Source organism: Neurospora tetraspora, assembly GCF_033439725.1.
Source record: "Neurospora tetraspora strain CBS 560.94 chromosome Unknown B0H65scaffold_1, whole genome shotgun sequence".
NCBI classification, from domain to species: domain Eukaryota; kingdom Fungi; phylum Ascomycota; class Sordariomycetes; order Sordariales; family Sordariaceae; genus Neurospora; species Neurospora tetraspora.
The window spans coordinates 4461251-4477966 of NW_026944383.1; the positions used below are offsets into that span (position 1 = coordinate 4461251).

At 50.3% G+C, this 16716-nt stretch overlaps 2 protein-coding genes across 2 annotated transcripts; both read right to left on the minus strand.

Annotated features, from left to right (window-relative positions):
* Positions 1-103: 103 nt before the first annotated feature.
* Positions 104-4827, minus strand: B0H65DRAFT_40989 (uncharacterized protein). The gene is made up of 4 exons (XM_062823827.1): positions 3602-4827; positions 1747-3543; positions 822-1634; positions 104-727 (listed from the first exon to the last, which is right to left on the minus strand). The coding sequence occupies exons 1-4, from the start codon at positions 4470-4472 to the stop codon at positions 516-518; spliced, it is 3693 nt and encodes a 1230-aa protein (XP_062686629.1). The 5' UTR covers positions 4473-4827; the 3' UTR covers positions 104-515.
* A 7904-nt stretch (positions 4828-12731) lies between these two features.
* B0H65DRAFT_41053 (uncharacterized protein) lies at positions 12732-13651 on the minus strand. The gene is made up of 2 exons (XM_062823832.1): positions 13576-13651; positions 12732-13511 (listed from the first exon to the last, which is right to left on the minus strand). Exon 2 carries the CDS (start codon positions 13421-13423, stop codon positions 12767-12769), a length of 657 nt encoding a protein of 218 aa, XP_062686630.1. The 5' UTR covers positions 13424-13511; positions 13576-13651; the 3' UTR covers positions 12732-12766.
* Between the last annotated feature and the right edge of the window lie 3065 nt (positions 13652-16716).

Genomic DNA, 16716 nt, shown 5'->3' on the forward strand with positions numbered 1-16716 from the left:
CTCAATGCCGCAACCCCCATCCTTTCTATCCACTTTTTCTCTCTAACCCCTATTTTGTTGTTCCACACACTCTTTTGGGCATGACAGGGACGGCAACGGCCTGAAGTCCTGAATTCCACAGGGAAGTTGATCCCACTAGGAAAGAAGGGGGTATAATACTCCTAAAATGCCCTCCTCTTGAAAATGCTGCTCAAACGCCGCTCGAACCTCTCAACTGTGCCATGGTGCGTGCAAACACAGGGTCGGCTCCCATTATAGCCGATCCAGAGAAGCGGGCCATGCAAAGAGCAAATGAGAGAAGAACGGGCCCCATGAACCCAACCCCGTGTCAAAAATGCTGGAAGGAAAACACGCTGGAAGGAAAAAAATGGAATGTGGATGCTTCTTCAAAGCAAGATAGGGTCGAAGTGAAATATCTACGGCCGGAATGGTGGGCAGTGAAAAGCCACAATGTTTATGATGGGATTAAAGCTGATGGGGACAAAAAGTGCCCGGAACGGCAAAAAGGGGATGGATCAAAGGGTTACCCCTTCCAACGGAAGCACCTTTGACCTATCCCCCAGGAAGCGAGTGCGGTACTCGATGATGCCGCGAGCAATAGCTTCGAAGTCTCTGACCTTCTTTGCACGGAATTCGTGAAGGAGCTTGCGAAGACCATCGATGAACCGGGTCTTTTGCTCGCCTTCGAATTCGTCGGCTTTGCCGAGCTCCAAGAGGATGGCATCGTCTGGTAGGTAGAGGGGAAGGAGTCAGCGCGCTGGGAGGGGGGAGGGAAGGAGGTCTGATGTTAGCAGCCTACCACAAGTTTTGAGGGGACTTACCAGGAGCAACAATAGATTTGATGTGCTGGAATTCGCACGTCTCGTCGCATTGTTCACCAGCAATCTCTGACGGGCAGAGAGGTATGGACGGATTTATCCTGTTACTGTAGGTTAGAGATCGGAGACCACCGGAAACAGTGTCCCGGTAGCTCGGGTGGAATCGAAACGCATGGAAGTAGCGCAACGGGCTTTCGTAAGGTCTGAACGAGCCTGTCTTGGCTGTCGTCGTCTCGTGAGTCTCCTGTGATCTGGTTAACTGAACAAGGTCAGGGACCTCAGGAGAAACGACGTTTACATCTCTTGCAGGTTCCTCCTCTAGCTCCTGGGCAGCTTCACGAGGCTGAGCAACAACCGAGATCTGGTCTGGTAAGGGCGACTTGTCCTCGGGAGAGGACTCAAGGGAAGTCGGGCTGGACGGAGGTGAGTCGATGTCCATTGGCGATGTTTCATCAAGCTTGACAGGCGTGTTCTCGCGTTGAACTTCAGAGTCACCACCGCCAGCTTCGTCGGCCAGCTGTGATGTCGGGATGCCCTCAGAAACATCTGTGGGCCGGTCGCTTTGGTCCAACTCCAACTCTTCGCCTTCATCAAGTGACATGGCGGATGTTTGATCATCTTGTTCAGCGGTCTCTGCAGCAACCGTTTCCTCTTGGACATCGGCAGCCGGGACCGGGATGGAGGACGACCCGGAAGATTTATCATCCACACCTACGACGGTGCTGCTCTCTTTCATGGACTTTGAAGGCGCCGATAATATCTCAAGCTTGGAGGCATCTGAATCGTTTTGTGATTCAATAGTAGGATGGGCAGATACTGAAGTTTCACCCGCCGATTTGTTAGATATAGCTTCGAGCACAGTACCATGTAACATGACACTTGTCCTGGGAATAATGCTCCAAATACAATCATCGCGGACAGGACTTACCGGAAGTGGTGTCCATATCTGAACCGTTCGACTGCGCGGGAACTTCCATAGTGTTGGTGTCAGGTTGCTCGGGTTCCTCGGACAACCCATTGATCTCGGCTTCCAAGCGAGCTTGTTCCTCTCGCAGCTGCCTCAGTCTGTTCATCTTGGCTTCCAGGGCCGCCTTTGCAGCTTGACTCGGCTTTGTAGGCTCCGGAAGGCTTGGCGAGCTAAGAACAGGCGCTGCCGAAGCGGGCCGTACGGGGGTTGTGACTGAAGATAGACCCGCACTGCTCGTCGAAACGGACTGTCGAGTAGTGGGCAGTCTGAATCCTCCATCATCCTTCAACTCCGGCGTCTGCTCAGGCTGTGTAGGCGTTTGTGAACCCGCGGAAGGCTTCCTGGCCTTCCTCTTGGCCTCAGCCTCAGCAATCTTCCTGCGCATTTCCTGAATCATCCGTTCTTTGACGTCGAGTTCCGTCTCTCGTCTTCTGATATTCTGCGCTGTTGCAGGTGGGTTCGATGCCTGCGAAACGGGGACGGGGCTTGAAAACTGACGCGGCGGCAAGGTGTCTGTCAAAGGTGGGAAATCACGCAATGGCCCGCCGCGCTGGAAGCTCCCATTAGCCGTCTGTGTTGACTGTGGGACATCAGTAGGAGATTCCATGTCCATATCAATGTCCATATCCTCGTCGTCCGAGCCGTCAGTCACATCAATGACCAGGGAGGTCTCCTTCCGGATTTGACCGAAAGGTCGTTTAGGCAGACTGGCTGCTGCTGAGGAATACTCTACAAAATCAGCAGCCACTGGCCTTTTTCGCGGGTTCGCAGGTAGCGCAGGCTGGACATTCGGGGTTCCAGAGAAGTGAAGGCCGGGAATTGTCGACATGGCCGTGGGTACATTGGCCTGGGCTTGAGGTTGTGGTATGCCATTTTTCAAACGAGCTGGAGCCGCAGATTTAGGAATGGGAGTACTTGTAGCCTTGTCAGCAAGACCTGGGGTTGCGGCTTGTGGTTTGACGTTTGCCTGCCCCTGCTTCTGCGCTTCTCGAGACTTTTGCAGTGCTGCAATTTTTTGCTGTAACAAGAGCTCCTTGGGCCCCAGTTTGGGTTTAGGCGCGGCAGCGTCGCCAGCCGGCTTTTCTTGCACTGCCGCTGGCGCTACCTTTGCTTCGGCAAATACGGGGCTCGGTTGTGCCATCGCCACAGGAGCAGATGCCGTTTTTGGGGCGGGCGCAGAGGGTGGTTTCGGAGCAGGGACAGTCGGGGGCTTTGCAGCCTTCTCGGCCTTTGCGGCCATTAACCGCGCAATACGGTCTTTGCGACTTTCTTCTTTGCCTGGTTGCTCAGTTGTGGAAACTGTCTCAGCAACAACAGGTGTCGGTTGTTGCTGTTGTACCTTTGTGGTCTGCGGCGAGGTGGGTACGGGGCTAGACACCTTTTCTGGGGCGGCCTTTTGCGTAGAGGCAGTTGTAGTCGCAGCCTCCGATGCCGGCTTCGGAATATCGAGATGAAGGTTGTTGTAAAGCTTGTTGACCACCTTCTCGTCAATACCCTCTTCTATATAATTCTGATATTTGACGCCCAGGGGTAGCAGACGCAAGATGGCAAGCTGAGCTTCCTTTTGAACCGTTTGTAATGTTTTTGGCGCAGACGAGCTACCCGGAGCAGTTTGGGGTGCAGGTGCCGCTTGTTCGGCAATTTTGGGTGTCGCAGAGGTGCTGAAGGAGGATGAGGCAAATTGAAGACCAGGAACAAGAGGCGCTCGTCCATGAGCATTGCCGATCGCTTTTGTTCGGTCAGGGACAGATTGTGGTGCTGAGACCTATCAGCTTGTTGCATTTGAAAAAGAAGGACAAACAAACGGAGGCCCTACCTGGCATGCTCCTATCGCCATTTTGCGGAGTTGGGTTTCCAGATTGCAGCTCCCTTGGTGAGAGGAAGGGTGAGTAGGAACCGGATCGTTCACGCGCCGAACCAGGCACAGCACCTTGTCCATCCTTTGCCGTTACTTCTCCCTCGTCTTCATCATTTCCGTAGAAGTTCGCATCCGGAGTATCGACTGCGCTCGTGGGCTGGCTCTCGACAGGAGCCGGAGCGGGCTTCGGAGCTTTCTTTACGTTGGTGTTGACAGTGATGGGAGGGGCGGGGGCGGGCTCATACAGGTCCTCGAACTGACCCTCACTCAACTCCCCTTCTTCTATCTCGATCTCCTTCGTGACGCGAGCAGGCGGTTTGGGGGGAAGCTTTGGCGGGAGATTGGCGGGGCGGTTCACAGGGCCGTTCGATGAAGGTCCAGCAGCAGCAGGTTGGCTTGGACCAGAGTATCGGCCAAAGGCACGAGGCGCAGGGGGCTGCGCCGGTTGCTGAGGCATCATGGGCGGCGGCTGATGGTTTTGGAAAGACGGCGGTGGGTGACCCCAAGGACTGGGAATAGGTGGGACGCCAAAGGGCGTGCTCGTGGCAGGCGGGCCACCAATCCCAAGACCCGGGATTTGCATCGAGTTGTAGTCAAACGCGCCTTGCGAAATGTTGCGATTGGTATCCATACCGAATCCAGGCTGCCCCGGGAGTTGGTACAATGGTGCGGCGTTGTACGGAGGAGGAGCTGTGCTAGGAGGAGGGACTGAAAAGTTCGGGGGATGCTGATATCCGTATGGCGGTTGGGGAGGCGGCTGGGGAGGTGGTTGGCCTTGATACTGGCCGTAGCCGTTGTATGGTCCCGGGTAGGGAGGGTATTGAGACATGACGACGGAAGATGCCTGGAGGCAGGTATGTGGACTTTGTCTGGGATTGCGCTAGCAATCGAGCCGCATTTCTCAACGTCGACACAAGATTGCTGTTGGGGCGCGGGGGAAGGAAGGCTTTTTCCTCCTTTGTGGTTGTTGGCCACTGCGACCGTCCAACTCACGATAGCTCCTTGTTCGCGGAAGAGAAGGCCCAGCCAACAATAAGGGCTTCGCCTCCTTCTTCCACTTCTTGGTCGATAGTCGCAAGAGGCGATTGGCAAGTCGCGTCTTTTGTATGATCGGTCAAGCGGTGACTTAGAGAGATCAGATGAACGCGAGCGTAGGGATTCCCGTCGTGCGGCGCGTATAAGGGATGAATGAAGATATCTATCAGTACCGTACCCTACAAGGTTAGTTCGACGACGGACCACAATCCCGTTCGCGCTGCAGCTCTGGTTTAACTCTCTGCTGTCCCAAGGAGACAGGCAATCAATCAAATAACAGGCGCGAGCTTCACGAGGATGAAGGCGCGCGGGTTATTTGGGCTGATGGAGGTCGTTTCCTTGTCTGGAAAAGTGTGGACGTGGATCCAAAAGTCCAGAGTTTGGGTTGCAGCGGGAAAGATTGAAGACGGAGTTCAAAGTGCATGTGGGATGGCCACGCTTTGGTTCAGTCGGATTCGAGAATTTGGAGGCCCGTGGGCGGGACGACGACTGGCGGTGCCGCTTTTACTGCAAAAGACCCGCTAACCAGATATGGACGATAAGAGAGCACGGGCCATTTGGTGTGACATCAGCTCGCGACTCTCGAGGGCGGTCAGCGATTGAGCGGCTCGTGCTCCCTAGAGGTACAGAGCTCTGCTCCTCTGGTGGGACGAAAGAGCGACGGCGGGGACGGGAGGAGCTGAGGGGTCCAATCCCGTTGCTGCCCTGGCGCCAAATCCATTGTTTACTTGACACGCCGTGCGCTCTCCCCAGGCCTGCCAGGGCAACCACCGCCAACCAAGGCCGCCAATCGCCAACCACGACGGCCATCGGCCAGCGGTGCCCCTGCTTCCCTTCCCAGTTGTTGCAGCGGTAGCTCCCCCATCGTCGTCGACCGCCTTCCTGGAAGTTGCCTCTCTCCAAGCCTCTCTCCCCCGTCAACTTTCTCAACACCGAGAAGCCAATGTCTGGGACATTGGTTCTTGGAATCAACACATACAATTCTTGTCTCTTTTGGGCGTCTTATTGCTCCAGCTATCGCCTTGTCTAATACTACATCCAATATTTGTCGCGTTCAGCTACAGTCTTAGCTTGGCCAGCGCCGTGCAGCCTTTCAGTATCGCATCCCTCGCATCTTTCGGTTGTTTACATATCTGCGCAGTCCACCGACACCACTTGGAGCACCAGAACATCATCGTCGCCAGAATCGCTAGCCCGAGCACGCTTAATGCGTAGCATTTCCATGATTTCTCTTCAGCCCTACCTAATCTTAACCTAGTACCCAGGGCAGCTACTACACCATGTCGGTACGCAATAATCCCTTCGCGAGGAACAACGCCCCGCCACAGCAGGGACCGAATGCCCCTGGCTTGGGCAGGCCAAGATCCGCCATCTTCACGAACCCAGCGGCGCCCGTGATGCCTTCGGCCGGTCCAGCTGCTGGTGCTGCTCCTCCTACACCGCCAACCCACATTCGCAGTCTTTCCCATGCTTCGAGCCAGCCCACACTCGTTCAGCCGATACCGATACGCCCAGGGCAAAAGAGCTCCTTGCCCGGCTCGACTACGTTTGCGCCGTCCTTCATCAAGACGGAGGACATGAGAAAACATGCCGACATGGTCAAGGGAATCGAAGGCGAGGACTTCTCCGGCAAAAAATATGTCTGGCTTAAGGATCCCCAGGCAGCCTTTGTCAAGGGATGGGTTGTCGAAGAGCTCCCAGAGAACAAGTTGTTGGTCCAGTGCGATGATGGAAGCGTAAGCAGAGCCCCTCTGTCATTGCTGTTGAAAGAAGACTAACCCGCCTGCTAGCAACGAGAGGTGGATGCCGAAACGGTCGACAAAGTCAACCCGGCCAAGTTCGACAAGGCTAATGACATGGCCGAACTGACCCATCTGAACGAGGCCTCAGTCGTCCACAATCTGCATACGAGATACCAATCCGACCTCATATACACGTACTCCGGGCTGTTCTTGGTCGCTGTCAACCCATATTGTCCTCTCTCCATCTATACCAACGAGTACATTAACATGTACAAGGGTAGAAATAGGGAGGATAACAAGCCCCATATCTTCGCCATGGCCGACGAAGCTTTCCGCAATCTTGTTGATGAGCACGAAAACCAGAGTATCTTGGTCACCGGAGAGTCAGGTGCCGGCAAGACGGAAAACACCAAAAAGGTCATCCAATACCTAGCCGCTGTGGCGCACCCAGACCCTTCGGGCAGGACTAGAGGTTCTCAGCATTCGAATCTGTCGGCGCAAATCCTCAGGGCCAACCCGATTCTTGAAGCCTTTGGTAACGCCCAGACAGTGCGAAATAACAACTCCTCGAGATTCGGTAAATTTATCCGAATCGAATTCTCAAGCAATGGCTCCATCGCGGGTGCCTTCATAGACTGGTATCTCCTTGAGAAATCTCGAGTGGTCCATGTCAATGCCAACGAGCGTAACTACCACATCTTCTACCAGCTGCTTAAGGGCGCAGATCGGAAGCTCAAGCAAGAGCTTCTGCTGGATAACATGGATGTCAAGGATTTCACTTACACACGGGATGGCCATGACACCATCACGGGCGTATCTGATAAGGAGGAATGGGACTCGCTCATTGAAGCCTTCCTGGTGATGGGCTTCTCCGACGAAGAGCAGGTCGCAATCCTCCGAACCATTGCAGCCGTCCTCCACCTGGGCAATATCACCGTGGTCAAGGAGAGCAGGTCAGCCGACCAAGCGCGGCTTAACCCTGATGCCAAGGCCATTGCCGGAAGGGCTTGCAAGCTTCTCGGTGTACCTTTGGAACCCTTCCTCCAAGGTTTGCTGCATCCCAGGGTAAAGGCAGGTCGGGAATGGGTCGAAAAGGTGCAAACTCCAGAGCAGGTGCGCTTGGCCATAGACGCTCTTGCCAAGGGTATCTACGAGCGAGGTTTTGGTGACCTTGTAGCGAGAATCAACCGCCAGCTCGATAGAACTAGCATGGGTCTTGACGATACCCGCTTCATCGGTGTTCTTGATATTGCTGGTTTCGAGATCTTTGAGACCAACAGCTTTGAACAGCTCTGCATCAACTACACCAACGAAAAGCTTCAGCAATTCTTCAACCACCACATGTTCGTCCTCGAACAGGAAGAATATGCCAGGGAACAAATCGAGTGGAAGTTCATCGATTTCGGAAGAGACCTGCAGCCTACCATTGACTTGATCGAGCTGCCAAATCCGATCGGTATCTTCTCTTGCCTGGATGAGGACTGTGTGATGCCCAAGGCTACCGACAAGACTTTTACGGAGAAGCTGAACTCCTTGTGGGATAAAAAGTCGCAAAAGTATCGCCCTTCTAGACTAGGCCAAGGCTTCATCTTGACCCATTATGCTGCCGAGGTCGAGTACTCGACAGAAGGATGGCTGGAAAAGAACAAGGATCCACTCAACGACAACATCACGCGTCTTCTAGCCGCTTCCACCGACAAGTACATGGCCAACCTGTTCGCAGATTGTGCTGATCAAGATGACGAAGCTGGAGCCATGCGTAGCCGCGTGAAGAAGGGGCTCTTCCGAACTGTTGCGCAGAGGCACAAGGAGCAGTTGTCGAGTTTGATGACGCAGCTATACTCTACCCATCCGCACTTTGTGCGTTGCATTATTCCCAATCACAAAAAGAAGCCAAAGCAGTTCCAGAGCCTTCTCGTTCTGGACCAGCTCCGTTGCAATGGTGTGTTGGAGGGTATTCGTATTGCTCGAACTGGTTTCCCCAACAGATTACCGTTTGCCGAGTTCAGACAGCGTTATGAAGTTCTTTGCCCGAACATGCCAAAGGGGTATGTCGAGGGTCAGGCAGCCGCAAGGATTATGCTCGACAGGTTCGGTCTCGACAAGTCACTGTACCGTGTCGGCTTAACCAAGGTCTTTTTCCGCGCGGGTGTGCTTGCCGAATTGGAAGAGAAGCGCGATGCCATAATCACCGAGATCATGGCCAAGTTTCAGTCTCTGGCGCGTGGCTACATTAAGAGGAGGATTGCCTACAAGCGCCTTTATAGGGCCGAGGCAACCAGGGTCATACAGAGAAACTTCCAAATCTACCTAGAGCTGAGCGAGAACCCATGGTGGCAGCTCATGGTCCGCATGAAGCCTCTTCTCGGTGCCACAAGAACTGCAACAGAGGTCAAAAAGAGGGATGAAATGATTCGTCAGCTTAGTGACCGGATGAAGCAGGAAGCCATGGATCGACAGAGGTTGGAAGAGGAGCGTCGCAATGTTCACACCGAGATGCTTCGAATCCAACAGACCCTCGAGAGCGAGCGTGCTTTGGCGCTTGACAAAGAGGAGATCTTCAAGAGACTGCAGCTACGTGAAGCCGAACTTGAAGACAAACTGGCGGGCGCTTTAGACGACCAAGAGCGCATGGAGGAGCAAATGGACGGTCTCCTTGAAGCTAAGAAGCGCGCTGAAGTCGACGTAGAGAAGTACCGGACACAGCTCGAACAAGCCGCTACCATCATCGGACGGTTGGAAGAGGAGAAATCTGAACTCGCAAACCGGGTTGCGGATTTGGAACGTCAAATCGTTGAAATCTCGCAGAAGCAGTCTGAGCGCAGCGAACAGGAAACGGCACTGGAAAACGAGCTTAAGATGCTACAGAGTCAACTCTCCCTGAAGGATCGCAAGGTTAAGGACCTGGAAAGCAAGCTGCTTAAAATCGACCAGGATAGCGACGTCAAGCTTCTGACAACCGAGAAAGAGCTTCAGATTGCCAAGAGCAAAAATCAACAGCTGACCACCGAAAACACCCAGTTCCAGCAACAGCTTACGCAACTCTCGAAGACGTCAACCAGTTATGAGGATCTGATTCGCAAGAAAGAAAGCGAGCTTGCAATTCTCCGTTCGGAAAACAAGCAGTTGGCAATGGAGAGGCGGAGCATTGATGATCAAACAAAGATGCTTGCTTCCGAAAGGGAAAAGGCCGCTGAAAGACTCCGGGAAGTTCAGGCTGAATTGACTGCCATGAAGTCGCAACAATCTCAGCTAATGAGGGAGGCCGAGGATGCCAACAAGCTTCTCCAAGCTCGTCTCTCGGAAGACGCCCAGGCAGACCAAAATCGCCAAGTGCTCGAGGCACAGATCAAGGATCTCAAGGATGAGTTGTATAACGCTCAGATGGAACTTAGCAGGGAGCGTCAGTCTCGTGATGATGTCCAGTTGCTTGGTGAACACAAGTATCAAACCCTCAAGGACGAGTACAATCACCTCAATGAGTCCAAGATCACAATCGAGAAAGAGCTCTATGCCCAGCAGGATACGCTCCGGCGCGCGGTTGAGACTCGTGCAACGCTTGAGCAGGAGCGTGATGATGCCCGCGAGGAGATCCGTCGTCTTCGTAGTGCCATGACCCAGGCCGAAGAAGCACGACGTGAGGCCGAAGTGCTTGGAGAGCGAGCAGCAACCAAGATCGCGCGGGAACGTGAAGAGAGTCTGCTCAAAGACCTCGACGCGGCAAACGACAAGCTTAAGTGGTACGAGTCCGAATGCGCCAAGTTGAATTACCAAGTTGAGGACCTCAACAAGGTGATTATCGAGTCGGGCGAGTTTGGTCTCAAAAACGATCAGGCAAAGGAACGACTCGAGCGAGAACTCAACACCGTGAGGAGCCGATTGGCCGCTTCCGAAAACGACAATCGTGCCTTACTAAACAAGCTGCAACAAAAGGGCCTCGAAATTGCACGGTCGGCGTCAAGGGCCGGTGAAGCATCTCGAGCTCAACTTGTCCAGGTACAGCGCGAGAAGACCAGAGTGGAGGAACAAAATACCAAACTCAACAAGCAACTGGGAGATTCTCAGGTCACTGTCGCCGGACTGGAAAAGAAGGTGGAGAAATTGCAACTCACGATCGAAGACCTGAACCACGAACTTGCTAGGGAAACACAAACCAGCCGCAATGCCGAAAAGCTATCGTCGAACGTTACAGTTCAATTGGCAGAGGCGAACAGGACCATTGAGTCTGAGCGGCAGTTGCGTACCCAAGCACAAGGTACAGTCCGCACTCTGCAGTCAACTTTGGATGCGCGTGACAAGGAGCTGATTGAGCTTCGGGCTCAACTCCTGAACGCGCTGAAGACAGTCGATCCCGACACAGATGACACTCATGTCCAAACCGAAGGTGCAAGTGCCAGTGAAAGGTTCCTCAGCAAGAACTTTGATCTTGTCCGGAAGATTGAGGACATGCAGCAGAACCTTCGTGTCCAAACTACTGCACGCGCCAATGCCGAAGCCCAGCTAGCGGAACTGAGGACCAGCAGGAATGACTCTCCGACCAGGCTGCGGCTCGAGGAAATCAGTCCTAACGAGGCGCCTTTCACCGGATCACCGACGCAGAAGCGCAAGACAAACGGACGGCACTACTCCAATGCGTCCACTCCTCCTCCTCGTGAACGTCGTTTTACGAATAGCGAGTCCGAGAACCTCAATGATTCTGTCCGTTCGGACCGCACGGCCGATATCGTCAGCTTCAATACTCGCATGGATCTCAAGGCTGAGATTGAAGAGCTGCAGAATCAGCTTCAGCTTGCACAGATGCAAAACCGTCATCTTCAAAGCCAGCTGGAGCGCACCGCGTCGGGCGAGGAGGACCCGTACCTCGACGAAAGCCCACAGCTTCGGCGGGTGCAGAAGCTTGAAAAGGCCAATAACCGACTTCATGAACTGCTTGATGATTCCACCAAGAAAGTGTCGGCTTTGGAGAAGGCTCTTCGCACCGGTGAGCTGTCGCTTCGTGACATCCAGACCAGGTCTCATGAAGAGATCCTCGACTTGCTTAATAGCCAGGAGGACTCGCGACGATCACTCTTGCACAGCCACAAGGATGCGGTTGCGGAGCTGACGGAACTCAAGGAGCACTATGACAAGGTACGACACGAGCGTGCCAAGCTTGAAGTTGATCTTCGTGACGCCAGATCGGATCTCCAGGAGATGTCACTCGCCAGGGATCAGGAGGCCGCAAGCCGGAGCCAGTTACTCCAAGAGTTTGCGGACCTCCAGATTCGCCTGGATGCTGAGACATCCAAGCTGGCTGACGTAACAGCAAGCCTCAACCTCTATAAAGGTCGGGCGGATGAGTACTTCAGCAAGCTTGAACAGGCGGAGATTGCCGTTCTCAAGGCCAACCGGGCAGAGACGTTCGCTAGAGCGCAAGCCAAGGAAGCGGAGGATAGCTGCGCAGAGATGATGTCGGAGAGGAAGCGTCTGGATGCGATGATCGAAGATCTGCAACACTCGAACCAAAGGCTGGAGGAGAAGATCGAAGACATGTCGACGGACCTTGCCGCCGTTACTCAGGCCAAGAAGAGGCTTCAGCACGAGCTCGAAGATTACCGCAACCAGCGTGCTAATGACATTGAGGATAAGGAATCGAGCATGGAGCAGATGCGCAAGAAGTACCAGGCTGAGTTTGCGACACTGGCTAACGAGCTCGATCGGGCCCGCGAGGAGAAGCTACGCAAGCAGTCGGAGATTACGAGACTCCGGGAGGAGCTGGACGAGCTTCGGTCCAAGTGGGATGACGAGGTGCTCAACAGCTCGACCTGGTCTAAGGAGAAGGCGCGGCTGGAGGCGACTCTCTCGGATGTGGTGGCCTCTCGCGACGAAGCCGTCAGTGCCCACAATGAGGCCCAAAGCAAGATCGTCACGCTCCTTGGCCAGGTGCGGTCGCTCCGCTCGTCTCTTGACGAGATCACGGCTGAGCGCGATGCCCTGTTCCGCGAGAAGAGGAGCATCGAGGCACGGCTTGAAGAGGCCAAGGCTGGTCTTGATGAGCTGGCCAACAGCGAGAGCCCGTCGCTGCGCAACGCGGCGCATATGGACAGGGAGATCTTGGAGCTCAAGTCCAGCCTTGCTCAACAGGAAGACATCGCTGCGGCTGCCGTGGAGAAGATGCGGCGCGCCGAGGCGCTTGCTGCTGAGGTTCAGAAGGACATCGCTGCTGAGCGCGAGAACAATGCCGATCTGCAGAAGCAAAAGGTCACTCTCGAGAAGAATTTCAACGAGCTACAGATGAAGCTCATCGACCTAGAAACCAAGGGATATTCGACTGCCAGCCATGATATTAAGTTCCTGCACAGCCGGATCAAGGAGGTAAGTTATTCGAAGTTATCACTTTCAAGAGATCAAGAGCTAACCCGTCTCGCCAGCTTGAATCCCAGCTCGAAGAGCAAGAAACCGAGCGCAGCAAATCCCAGCGTTCCGTCCGCAACGTCGACCGCATCGTTAAAGACCTGCAGTCCCAGATCGACCGCAAGGACAAGCAGAACACGCAACTCCAAGAAGACGTGGGGCGCATGCGCGACAAGGTCGACAAGCTGCTCAAGACCATCGACGAGCTGCAATCGTCGGAATCCGCCAACGAGCTGTCGGCCCGCCGCGCCGAGCGCGAGCTGCGCGAGGAAAAAGAAAAGGCACTGAGGCTGGAGCGCGAACTCGAAGGGTGGAAGAACCTGAGGATGGAGAAGGGCTCCGCTATGGGCGGCGGCGGCGGCGGCGCGGGCAGCAGCGTGGCGGGAAGCGTGTATGGAAGCATCAGGGGCAAGAGGACGTTTACGAATGATAATATGGATGGGGTGATTGAGATTCCGAAGAGGAAGAGCAGCATTACTAGGGCGCCGAGTCTGACGAAGGGGTTTATCTGAGTTATGAGGTATCTGAGGGATGAAAAATGGTTGGTGCGGGGAACGAAGGGATGGGTGTAATCGACTGTCAAGGTGGTTGAGTGGGGGTTTCTACACATCTATAATAATTCTGTCACTTTACTTTACTTGTCCTGTGGATTGATTGGGAAGCTAATCTTGTCTGAAGGCCGGCCGTCTGTTGGGGGGCTGGGTAGGGCGGAATTAGGTTGTTTCTCGAACAACATTGTTGTACATATACCTGTTTACTTACTTTGTTGTCTGTCAGTCAGTGTATATGATGAGAGTATCGTACTAGGATGTTGTGTATGTGAAATATTGAGTGGGAAAAGCCGCTGCTGCTGTGTTATCGTGGGGTTGTTGTTATTGTTCGGTGGGTGCAAATGAAAACATGACGAACGAAAGCCGAACGTAAGTCGATGGATGACCTCGAGCTTGAACATATTTGCATCCATGATGGACGACGACCTGACGACAACTCTGTTGAGAGGGGATGAAACGACGAAGAACACGGGATGAGGGCAACCGGCCGATATTATGCACCGCGATGAAAAGATCAAAGGCGTCCCCAAATGTGTCATCAGCGGCTCATCTTCTGCTACACGTAGATCTGGTCCTACGTAAGTCGCGGAGCACAAGTCCGATCCAGGATGAAAGGGATGAAACCGATTCCGAGATTCTGGAAACGCGCATCCTTGCGTGCCTAACGCCTGTGAGTGTGCTTGCGCCCGTGCCTGACACAGGCTGGACGAGACGAGACGAAAGAAGTTCGCGATCGATGCGCTCAATACCCTGCGATCAATTGGGCCCGGTATGACAGGGCGGCTTCGAGGATCTCTGATCTCACTGACATTGTTCTGATGCGCATCGAGTCTCGATCTGTCGAACCCTTGCTTCCCAAAGCAGAGCGATCGGCTGGTGGGCTTTCAGGCCGCTTAGTTAGCCAGATATGGGGGCTTGGCCAGTGCGCTTTCCATTACAGGTGAGCCATGGTCACCTCAGCGAATCACATCCGCTGTTGATGCCCAGAAGGGAAAGGGCAACGCAGTTGCAGCTGTCAGATTCTAGGGTGGCATTCTGGCCAGATGTGGGCTAGATGCCAGAGTCCCAGCCACCTGATTTAATAGGACTTGGCAAATATGGGTTACCCCCAGAACCCTCCATACTAGAGCGCTCGAGTTAGTTATATAGAACATATAGAATCAATCAATCACTAGTAAATTTAATAATTAATAGTCTGATATGTAATCTATTAATATAACAATTAGTACGTTTGAATAGTATATAATAATTAGATTACGATATCCCTCTTAAAGCCTACTGAGATGAAAGAAAACGTTGTTTACTTTAAAGACGGCGACGATTAGTTGCGATAGGAGCCTATACTCTAATCGAAATATATTCCTAATGCCCTTAAGAATTGGCTTTAGGGAAAGACTAAGAAGCTTTGTATACTAAGATAGCTTTATCCTAGTTATTAACCCTTAATTAAGGAAGTAAAAATCCGTATTAGTAATATAGAGGCGGAGTTTGTACGTTTCGACGGCGGTATTAATACTTAATTCGTTATTTATAAAGACGGAATTAATTATAAAGAACTTATTAAATATTACGACCGAAACGAAATTGTAATCGATACCTTCGTTATTAAGACGACCTTATTAATAAATAATTTCATAAATTAGAGGTTAGTCTATCCCAATAATAAAAAAAGATTAGAAGGAGTTTATAGTTAGTAATAAAATTATACGTATTTAAATAGAATTATTAATTAATTACGGATTATAGGATAGAATTATAAGGGAGGAATAGGATACCAACGAGTAATATTGAAACCTTAAGTAAATAATAAACTATAAAGCGGTTGACGATTAAATTAAAATAAGAAAAATATATTATAAAGCTATTACTGTTCTTACGAAGGAACTTAAGAATTAGATTAATTAGTTATAGACTTAGTTTACTACTATAAGTAACGAATAGAGTAAAGGAGTCGGTAAGATTTTCGTTGCGAATTTATAGTATTTTAATTCTATTAATATAATTAGGATTATTCGCCCGGGGTAGTATAATAGCGCTTAGAAATTCGATTAAGAGATGGCTGCTAATACCCTTAAGTATAAAGAAGTTTATAAGAATTTTAAATAATATAGTATTAATAGCGTTCGTTATAGGGTTATTACCGGAAAAGAAGGAATTTATTATAGTATTTTTAGCGCTAGCGAGATTGGTATTGAATACAATACTTAGAAATATAATAGCGAAGGCTATAATATTAGAAATAAAGACGTTCGTTACGACGGTAAAAATAAGAAATTAAAGGCTTTAATATTAGGAAGAGAAAGTTCCTATCAGATAAATCTAAGATTTAACTACGTAAGAGGGGTAATAATATAATATATAAAATATACGAGAGAAATTATTATTCTCTTAAAAATTATTAGTATATTAATTTAAATATAAAGCTTTTATATATTAAGTTATACGCTTTTATTAAATACGTTGTTAAAATTAATTTCGTAAGAGATTTAAAGCTTATTAAAGAAATAATTAAATTCTTTGAAAAGGAGGAGAAGGTCGAAAAAGAAGAATTAGTATAATTATTAAATCGGATTTATAAAGTAACTTTCTAAAATAATAAAGTATTTAAAATTGGAATTAAAATTTACTTTCTTAAAAATTTAGTAATATTTGATTCTAATAGTTCGCTTTACGTATTTAATAAAATTATTCGTTTCCTTTATTTTCGTTATATTAATCCGGATAATTCTTTATAGGTTAGTAATATTTAAGTAGAGATTAAAGGGTTTAGGGAGGTCGATATCGTTATTAGGGGTAAAAACGGTCTTTTAAAGTTACGATTAAAGGAGGTCGCCATTTATTTTAATTTTACTATTAATTTCGTTTCCTATTTTTAATTACGAAGATAGGGCTTTTATTAGGACTATCGACTATTAAATAATTATTTAAAAAAGGCTAACGGTTTATTCTTTTATTATTTAAATATTATTTATAATTAAACGATTATTATAATTATCTTTCTTTTATTTATTAGAATTTCGTTTATAGTGCGCCGTTATTAAATTAATTTATATATATGATAATTTTCGAAATAATTAGCGGAAGTATAGTATTAGCAGTTCGGCTATTTAAATCCTTAGGTATTTAATTATTTATGAAATGTTAACGGAGTACGATTACGCGGTATACTTTTAATTAAATATAATGTATGTAGAATAGTAAAGATAAAATGATAAGTTAGTTGCGTTTTGAAAGATTGAGGTTACGGCCTAAGAGAAAGATTCGCCGTCGATTTCCTCGATTTTAAATTAAAATTTAGAGGATTACGCTACCTCTTTCTAATTATTTATTAATAGTTAAAATTAATTTGGGA